The sequence below is a fragment of the Euprymna scolopes genome, chromosome 32 (genome assembly GCF_053919585.1).
Source record: "Euprymna scolopes isolate OS-2025 chromosome 32, ASM5391958v1, whole genome shotgun sequence".
Taxonomy (NCBI): Eukaryota; Metazoa; Mollusca; class Cephalopoda; order Sepiida; family Sepiolidae; genus Euprymna; species Euprymna scolopes.
The window spans coordinates 91,233,508-91,244,094 of NC_136513.1; the positions used below are offsets into that span (position 1 = coordinate 91,233,508).

General features: G+C 34.1%; 1 protein-coding gene across 2 annotated transcripts in view; it reads left to right on the forward strand.

The window, feature by feature from the left end:
• Positions 1–8,012, forward strand: part of LOC145256485 (ankyrin repeat and SOCS box protein 15-like) — a 28,032-nt gene extending 20,020 nt beyond the window's left edge. For both annotated transcript variants that reach the window (XM_080115431.1, XM_080115430.1), the window contains exons 2-3: positions 361–1,462; positions 7,400–8,012. In XM_080115431.1, the coding sequence (XP_079971557.1) occupies positions 446–1,462; positions 7,400–7,591 (1,209 nt within the window). In that variant the 5' untranslated portion in view covers positions 361–445 and the 3' untranslated portion in view covers positions 7,592–8,012. The remainder of the gene's footprint in view (positions 1–360; positions 1,463–7,399) is intronic.
• The last annotated feature ends 2,575 nt before the right edge of the window (positions 8,013–10,587 follow it).

The following is a 10,587-nucleotide window of genomic DNA, read 5'->3' on the forward strand; positions in this document are numbered from 1 at the left end:
TATTCTAAAAAAAAAAATAATAATTTTCAGACTTATGACCCTTGAAAATGTTAGTCTGAACGAAAAGCGCTTCGGGTGTATTTTAACGATCTGGTTTTTAATCGACTTATTTATTTTATTGAATTGTACATATAACTTGCCCCATTATTTTTTTTTTTTTTTTTTTTCTTTTCCTCACCCCGTTTTCCATCTTATTTTAGTTGATTGAATTTACGCGATGGTTCACTTCTTTATAATATATATATATATATATATATATATATATATATATATATATATATATATATATATATATTTAAAAGATTATGACATGAATATTTTGTTCAGAAAGATAAAAATCTTTTTGTCTTTTTCTTTCAGAAATGTCTCCCAGACTTTTTCCAAGTTATCAACTTTAAAACTAAAAAGACGAAAAGGAAGAAAGTTTTTCAGTGCCGTCAACATCATGGAATTTATTACAATGGAGAACTTCATGGATATGGAGATGTATCTAGAGGGAGCCAACTGCAGCAGCACTGAAGAAAACAAGGTCGGCCGGAGCCCATTATGCCAGGCTTGCCTTGACCTTGATGAAACTGCAGTGAATACTTTACTAAAATCAGGTGTTGATATCAACTTCTCCGGCAAAGATGGCAAAACTCCATTACATCTCATATGTGGAACCAACTCAGAAACTGCGTCAACTTTTGGAATCTTGAAAACTCTTTTAGCAAACGGGGCCGATGTCAATGCGAAGGATAATCACAATCAAACACCGCTGTTTCTTGCGTGTGAAAATGATAATGTTGGAATCGTGCGTATGCTTCTGTCTGCTGATCATAAGCCGCACGTACGAACATTAAATGGTGATTCGGCAATGAAGATTGCCTGCAAGAAGGCTAACTATTGGTTCTCCTATCATTGCCACAAAGACATTTCCGGTTCAATAATGGCCCCTGCCGTACAGATTGCCAAATGTCTTCTAAGCAAACACGCCAGTCTTTCCACGGAAGCAACCTGCTTACCAGCTGCAGTTCAGTTTTCACATTACAATATAATCAGAGATTTACTTGAATCTGGAATGTCTGTAAACTTAGCTGACGATAACGGTCGTACACCTTTGGGATGTGCCTGCATGGTCGATCTGGTTGAACCTGATGTTGTGGAACTTTTGCTAAAATTTGGTGCTAACGTCAATTGTGGCGGAACCTGGGGGAGACAGAAGCCTCTTAAGTTTGCGTTTGCTCATAATTCTTTGGAGAAAATCAGACTTCTTTTATCGTACGGTGCGGAAATAACATCCGAAGAAATGACCGGACTCGTGTCGGTGAGTCTCTCAAAATTATTTTTGGAAAATCCAGAAGTTATTAACTTTTATAGCAAAGATCTGCGTCCATGGCGGTTTCTTTTAGCAGCCGGGTTTACACCAAGTTTGCATGGAACTCCTGGTTTAGTCGAGGATATAATCACTAAGCTGCAGCAAGTAAGTATCCCTCTTTCCGTGTTTTGAAAAAAAAAAAATACTGCTTGGTGTGGTCGTTATTTTTAGACACATCTAAAGAAAATTACGTTTATTTATTTGTTATTTTATCAGGATAATATCGAGGGAGATACAAGGTATCTTCAATAAGTTTCCAAACTTTTTTGTACAGACATTTTTTTTTTTTTTTACACAGGTATCACCACATTATCAAGGCCAAGAGGCCATTCAAGGATAAGGGTTAAAGAGTGTACAATAGAAATTGGAAAATATAGTAATCATTAGTAATGAAAAATGCGGTAAATTTGTTAACTTATATGGAACGGCTCATCAAGAACTTGTTTACATTAGACAACCATATTGTAGTCAGCCGAAAAGCAGGAAAACGGAAGACAATTCCACAGGCGTGCGGTTCTAAGAAAGAAGCTTTGTTCATGGAATCTACGTTTAGGTTTAGGCACAGATAAAGAGTACGGGGAATTATTGATAGTGTTTTCAGCTAGACGAGTGTTTCTTGTGAAAGTTTGGCGGGGTGGAGGGGGGGGACCATAAACTGAAGCTCAGTCGAACACTTTCCATGAAAATAACAATAAAGCAGAGACAAACTCGCAACATCTCTTCTGTGAGAAAGAGGTTGCAGCGAAGAGAAAAGGACATCTCCTATGAGGCTACAAAGTCTATTTTGAACTCTATTAATGCAGGACAAGTTCTTTATAGCTGCTCCTGCCCAGATGTGGTAACAGTATTCCATCCTTGGACGTACCTGGCTCTTATATAGATAGAGAATTGCATCAGCAGTGAGATATCTACTGGATCGATAGAAAGATCCCACCATTTTTCCAGCGGCCCTCGCAACAGATTTGATGTACATGTTCCATTTAAGATCAGGAGTAATTGTCAAGCCCATGTTGTAGACTCTTAGGAATTCATTATGTTATTATTATACATTTTATGAGATGACTGACCAATTTTTATGATTTCAGGTTCAATTGAATAGTTACAGCAGAAATTCGAATACACCCTTCTAAAATCTGATTGTCATAGCTGATGAATTTCAAAAATGCAATCTTGACATGAGGACATTTTAGAAGAACAATATGCAATAAAATTCTGTTTTAAACGTGAAAAAAAAATGCCAGAAACGTATGGAATGCTTCAGACTGCTTTTGGACCATCTTGCATGAATTGAGCATCAGTTTTTTGAGTAGCATAAGAGATTCAAGGAAGACAGGGAGTCTGTGAGGGATGATAAGAGGTGTGGAAGGAGTAAGGAAGTTAGAACGCCAAAGTTGATTGGTCAAATCAAGAATTTCATGGATAATGACTGTCGTGTGTTTATAGAGACAATAAGTGCACAGTTTGATGTCAGTGTAGGAACTGTACATGCAATTATTCGTGAGGAGCTGAAGATGCAGAAGATTTGCATAAAGTTTGTCCCAGGGTGTTCCATCCTTGTCACAGACTATTTGACCAAGATGGGCATCAAGACAGTTCCTCATCATCCCTATAGTCTAGACCTTGCTTCCTGTGACTTTTGGTTATTTCCTAACCTCAAAGCAAACCTTAGAGGCTGTCGTTATGAAACAATTGAGGAGGTGAAAGAGGCTGTGACGAGGGTCATTGACACGCTAACACAGGAGGACTTCCATGGGGCCTTCCAGAAGTTATTGGAATCGTACAATAAGTGCATTACAGCCAGAGGAGATTACTTTGAAGGGGACTCGAGTTTCATGTGTGTACTATCAATAAAAGTGGCCGTATGAAAAATATCTGGAAACTTATTGAAGGCACCATGTAATCAAGAAATATTCTGGTTTCAAATTAAAAAGAAAAATCTGTATTATTATTCAGACTACTATTCGCATCACAACATTTCGGTCCACGTAACCTCCGACCTTCTTCAGGTGTATCTTGTTGAACTCAGAAATCTTTCTATTGTGGCATAATGGATAAAATATTTGGTCAAATTCAGTTGTAACTTCTGCACATTGAAGGTTCAACACTCAGTGCAAGCAACATTCAAAAAATACAATTGCGAATTACTTAGTCATGGCTGGCAGAAGAAGAGCATGCTATCCCCGTGCATTAAATAATAGGTTATATTAAAAAATGCGTGCAGATTTCTGAGTTCAGCAGAAAGGTTCCTGATTTTGACAAAATACACTTTACAAAGGTCAGAGGTTACATTGAACAAAACACTGTGAAAATAACACTCAAAATGAGAAAATCCAATTAATATGAAAAGAAAAACTTCTGAATATGTCATTTTATCGTGAATATTTAATAATTATCAAATGTACCAAAAGGTCATTTGAATAAAAATTATGAATCTAACATCTTGTTTAATACTTTTGCTTAATGTGTGTGCCGAGAAATCATTTTGATAAAAGCATGCACCAGCAAGAACAATAAAATAATTATCAAATGTATCAAAAGGTTATTTAAATAAAACTCATAAATCTGACATTGGCACTTAGCATGAAGAAACAACAAACTTGATTGATTGTCAAAAAGAAGATAAATTAAAAGTATGATGCTTGAAAAGTCATTTTCGGCAAAAGATTACACAGGTGTAATTAAAGTCAGGTCAAGTTAGTGAAATGACAATGGCCAAATAGAACGCTCTTGGGGTGTGGCAATAGTGATAATACCATCCCAAAAGGGCGTTTCAGTTTCAGGTGGTCATAAATAGTTGTATATTAAAAAGCAAAAAGGATAGGTTGATAATATTGACATGAGAAGAATCAACCTATCAAATTTTCATGTGGGCATCTCCTTTCTAAAAACCAACCATCCATAACCGTCACTGAGAATAAAGATATATTGTAATATTTTTATATATCAGTATGTCATAATTTTTTTTAACGTAGCATAAATACAGCTGTAATTATGGTTGATGAATTGCAGTCAAAGCAAAACCATTCAAAAAAAATATCAAAGATCACGCTCAGAGAAGAACACAGGAAACGATTCTTTATAGACTGCAAATGCTTTTTTGTTTTTTTTATATTAATATATATGAAGAATAATTTTCATTTAAAATCCACTTAGTATTATGCATGTAAAATTGAGAAAAAGGCCGCTTGAAATTTCATGACCAAATTTTATCTTATATTGTGTTTGCATGAACATGAAGCATATTTTTTTCAATTTTACATGCATTCATATCAACAAAATAGATCCTTCACATAACTGCTACATTACCTCCTGCTTAAGCATTTAGTTGATAATAACAAGAGAAATTTTATTAGTTGTATCAACACAGAATGAACAGTGCTGCAATAGAGAAAATATTTGTTCAGTTTGATCAAAAGTGTTTTTTTAGGGTGAAAAATATTCACAAAAATATATACCTTTTATCATATGGGTTTTTATATTACATGGGTTTTTATATCACACGGGTTTTTACATCACAGATGTTTTTATATCACATCAGTTTTTAGATCACACGGTTTTTATATCACATGGGTTTTTATATCACACAGGATTTTATATCACACGGGTTTTATGTCACACAGGTTTTTATATCACACGGGTTTTTATATCACACGGGTTTTTATATCACACGGGTTTTTATATCACACGGATTTTTATATCACACAGATTTTTATACCACACGGGTTTTTATACCACACGGATTTTTATATCACACGGGTTTTTATATCACACGGATTTTTATATCACACAGATTTTTTTATCACACGGGTTTTTTTATCACACGGATTTTTTTATCACACGGATTTTTATATCACACGGATTTTTATATCACACGGATTTTTATATCACACGGATTTTTTTATCACACGGGTTTTTTTATCACATGGATTTTTTTATCACACGGATTTTTATATCACACAGATTTTTTTATCACACGGGTTTTTTTATCACATGGATTTTTTTATCACACGGGTTTTTACGGTAATTTTAAGAAAAACAATTCTATAGCTAATTATTTAATGATTTTAAAATAATCGAGATTGGTAATTATAATAGAATTGGGAATTTAAAACGGAATATGTTATTGTATCGGAATCAGGAAAAATTTTGGAACTGTCCCATCACTAATGCATACCCATTATGGAACAAAAAGATTGTACTCCAAAAATCACATAGATTGATTAATAGGTTTTATTTTTATAAAGAAACTCATCTGTAAACAATTTAAAGTCGTTAAAGTTTTTTAGTTACAAACAAAACTACTTGATCTATTGAATAGTGATCACTACTCAACACCGTCCACGCCAGACAGTTGAAGGTCTTCAGACATTTAATGCGGGCGGATGGCTTGGAAAAAAAAGCTTGATGATAGGAAAAATCACCGGAAAAAAGAGCAAGATTAAATAAAAGGTTCTGTATGAAATTCAGTATAGATTCACAAGTTCAACAAGATAGACCTGAAGAAGTTTGGAGGTTACATCAGCTGATACGTTGGGAAAATAACAATCAAGATGAGAACAGTCGTACGAAGAATCAAAATAATATGGAGATGCAGTGTAGCCTGAAAGCAGATTCTACATTTTGATCTTTTGTATCGGTAAGACGTTTAATGGATGCTTATTCATAATTTAGTTTGGTGCTTTCAGCCATTAACAGTCGTTTGGAAGCAGTGGAGATACGTTTTTTAAGGAGAATTCTACGAATCTCATGAGCAGAAAGGAAGACAAACAAAGAAGTCATGCATAAGGTAGATACTATTCAATATTGTCCGCGGCAGATGGTTTGGAAAAAAGCTTGATGTTCAGAAAAATCACAGGGGAAAAAAAGCAGAGGAAGACAACAAACACTGACAATCTCAACAAGGTCTCTGGAAACACGACTATAGATCCTATCAGAAAGACTGGAGGCAGTGAAGACTGGAAAGGCATGATTATTGATGTCTGTAATAACTTACCTGATACCTGAAGAAGAAGAACTTTGTATGATTTTTTTAAATATGACATTTTCTTTCCTTCATGGGAATGTATATTGTACAGATTTTTTTTAAAAATTGTTTTTTGGTACTTGTACAGTTTAATCAAGGCATTAAAAAATGAAAATATCGAAAAACAAGTTATATTGTACGCATCCATTTTGGACTAAAGTCCCCCCCCCCCCCAAAAAAAAAATTCACTTAATTTGATCGAGTATTTTTTTTTTTTTTTTTTTTTTTACAGCAGAAAAATACATTTTTATGACAACACGCTCAAGGTAGCCATGTTTGGATTTTTTAAAAAATGCCATGGGGGAGATAACTCGGTCTAAAGCGCCAACCCCCCCTCCCCATGTTAAAAATAGCTTTTCTTCCTAAAAATCGAAACATGGCTACTTTTTGCTCGGTATCATAACAAATTGCTTTTTCGCTGTAAAAAAAAATACTACTTGATCAAATTAAGTGAATTTTCTTTTTTTTTTTGCGAACTTCATTCCATAACGGATACGTACAATATAAATTTTTTTTTTATTTTCATTTTTTAATGTCTTGATTAGACTGTACAAGTACGTTTTTTTTTTAATATAAGGGAAATTCTGAGCAAGAATTTTGTAAGGTGGGAAAATATATCTTTTCAGCTTATGTCTCTGCTGTATGGTTAGCTATCAGGGGAGATCACCACTGGTTACTTTCTGTTGTCAGGAACAGATAACTCTTTTACTTATACAAACCTGACAATTTTCTGGTAATTGAAGCTTCACTCTAAAAAAAGGTGAAAATAAACATAAATGAAGATTTCTACTTGGTCATGGCTAATGTGAAATAAAAAAAATCTACACTCATGGATTAAAGAGTTCACTTTGAAATTCCATCCAGATTGTAGAGTTCAACTAAAAGGTCTCCAAGATCAGAGGTTACATCAACCGAAACGTTAATATAGCAACCAATATGAGGACAGTAGCCCAAATAATCTAAATCCAATTGGATTTCATTCTTTTCATCATTTTCTTTTTGTTTTTCTTTATTTTTAGATCCAGAAATGCAGCAGCTACAATCAAGTCGTCCCCTGCATTAAATCCCTTCTGTTTCCACTACGTTCACTAAAGTGGTGGTGTCGGATCAGCATCCGGAAACACATGAAATTGAGCATCGATGACAATATTCGAAAACTTGTGATTCCTACGCAACTCAAGGAGTATCTTTTATTTTCAGAATTTACTTAAAATGAAATAAAATATGAGTCTTTCATCGCATGAAAGCCGAGTTAATCAACGTTTGTTGCTCTAAAGCTTTTTTTTTTTGTTAGTACTTATGCAGAATAAGGGCTGTAATATCACCAGAATTTTCCGGGCAGTTTATATGAAGGTTTTAAATGAAAGTTTCATGATTTTCTTTTCTTGTGCAAATGTTGGCTGAATTTTTCTATGAAAAAGAATATTATTTCTGTTATTACAAAATTAATTCAATAAAGAATTAATTGAAAAAATGAAAACGATATTCTTTTTGTTGTTAAAAAAAATACAGTGAATAATTATTGGATAATTTTCATGAATCTTTACAAAAATTAAAATTTAAATCAAGAAAAAAAAAATACTCATTGTAAGGCAAGTTTCATGAATAAATATTTATTTTGATAACAAACAACTGCTATTTAAATAAAGTTGTTTTTTTTTATTTATGATTTTTCTTCCTCTTTTTTATGATTTTTTAATGACTTTTTTTATTCAAACCAAGATATTTTTTTTATAATAAACCAATGACAGTAAACAAATGTTTTCTTAAGTTATTTTTGTATGATTTTTTAAATATTTTTAGGATTTAAGCTTCCTATTTACTTTGCCTCCCCACAAGACAGAGTTAGACACCAGAGTCGTTTTTTAATGTGGAGAAAGAAACAAAAATTAAAAATTGTTTCAGTTGTGAAGGATTTCTCCTCCTCTCACACTCTCTCAGGATTTAAGGTTAGATAAATATTTGTTTCGTCTATAAGCTTGCAATTATTCTGGAAAATGTAGCATCTGCACTAACTCTACAAAAGTTTCTTGACTTTAACCAGTTTTCAAAAAATTATTCAATTTAATTTTTCTTGAATTTTCTGTCATGCTACAATTGGTCAAGATCAAAGTGTAGTATCTGTTCCGGCAGATGCTGCACTTAAGATAATTTGTACCAGTCAATGGAGGGGAAACCTTCTATACTGGGACAATTATTATTTTTGGTAACCAGAGTGACCCCTTTTAGGGGAGCTGGTTTTTACCTCACATTAAAAACGGCCTTGTGCCTAATTTGCTCAGTGGGGGAGCAAATAAATACCATCTGTTCCGACAGATGCTGCACTTAAGATAATTTGTACCAGTCAATGGAGGGGAAACCCTCTATACTGGGACAATTATTATTTTTGATAACCAGAGTGCCCCCTTTTTGGGGAGCTGGTTTTTACCTCACATTAAAAACGGCCTTGTGCCTAATTTGCTCAGTGGGGGAGCAAATAAACACCATCTGTTCCGACAGATGCTGCACTTAAGATAATTTGTACCAGTCAATGGAGGGGAAACCCTCTATACTGGGACAATTATTATTTTTGGTAACCAGAGTGCCCCCTTTCTTTTAGGGGAGCTGGTTTTTACCTCACATTAAAAACGGCCTTGTGCCTAATTTGCTCAGTGGGGGAGCAAATAAACACCATCTGTTCCGACAGATACTGCAAGCAAAGACCATATGTGGGGGCGACTCCACATATAAGACCTTGGTCAATGTAGGGGCAACCCTTCATACCAATTGTCACTATCCAGCTCCCCTACTCCCCGGGGAGTTGGTCCCCATTTTCCCTTCACTCCTCACATTAAAAATCGGCCTTGTGCCTAATTTGCTCGGTGGGGGAGCAAATAAATACCATCTGTTCTTCAGATGCTACACTTCCATTTCTTGTTCTCTTTCAGTGGAGAAGAAATCCTTCACGACTGAGACAATTTTTATTTTTGTACCTTTTCTCCACATTAAAAAACGACCCTGGTGTCTAACTCTGTCCCGTGGGGAGGCATAGTAAATAGGTACAATAATTTGCAGGGCGGGGTCGGGGGTACTTGGTTTGTTTTGTGTTTGCCAGGGAGAGTTACTTGATTTGTCTCTGTCATGAGGATACCTCTTGAAACTGTTGTTACATCTTGAGAACGGCAACCAGCTACCCGGAGAAAATAAACGATACAAACATCAAAGATGAATCACTAGAGCTGACTTGTGGTCAGTAGGGTTGATTTGATTTCAGCTTCATCTGCTGATGGGTCTCTTCTTGACGTCATTATCAGCTTGGTTTTATCGTCATTGTTGAAAACTGTTGTACCAAAATAAGTGAACAAACACATTTTTTTATGAAAATAAAATTATTTTATTATCAATTGCTAAGGAGCATTTTAAATTCGGTGATTGTTGGCCCACGTCTGTTGTTGACTGGCATGCAAGTTTCAACTGTTCAATATAATTCTTCTCTCTTTAAAAGAGATGGAAAGAGGGTGATAAGAAAGAGAAGAACGAAAGAAAGATGGGGAAAGAGAGAGAGAACATGCATACATTTTAAAAAACCAAAGGCACTTATACAGAATAAGGGCTGTAAATAATTTTCTGGGCAAGGTGTTAAATGAAAGTTTCATGATTTTTTTCATGAAAACGTTGGCCAAATTTTTCTATGAAAAAGAATATAATTTCTGTTATTACAAAACTAATTCAATGAAAAATTAATTGAAAAAATGAAATCGAGATTCTTTTTATAAAATTTAAACGACAAATTTGAAAACTTGAAAGTGTCAAAAATAATTATAAAATCATTTTATTTACTTTTATTGTTGTTGTAAGTCCGACATATTTCGCTATAAATAGTTTCATCGGGGTAGAAAGTCCGGTATGTAGTTGTTTTTTTTTCCTTCATTTTGGTTTTCAGGAGGCTGTAATGCCTCAGAATAGAAGAGAAGAGAGATGTACATCTTATTCCGTTTGTTCCACGTGTTTTAAGCTCTAGTCTTGCGTGGGAAATTTAAAGTAAAAATATGGTCATACACTTTAGAAGACACTTATTTGGAGTAAAATTTAAATGAGAAATTTGGAAATTTAAATGTGTCAGAAATAATGATAAAATCATTTTATTTACTTTTATTGTTTTTATTTGTTTTTAATGATATTGTTTTTGTTGTTACAAAGAAAATACAATGAATAATTATTGGATAAT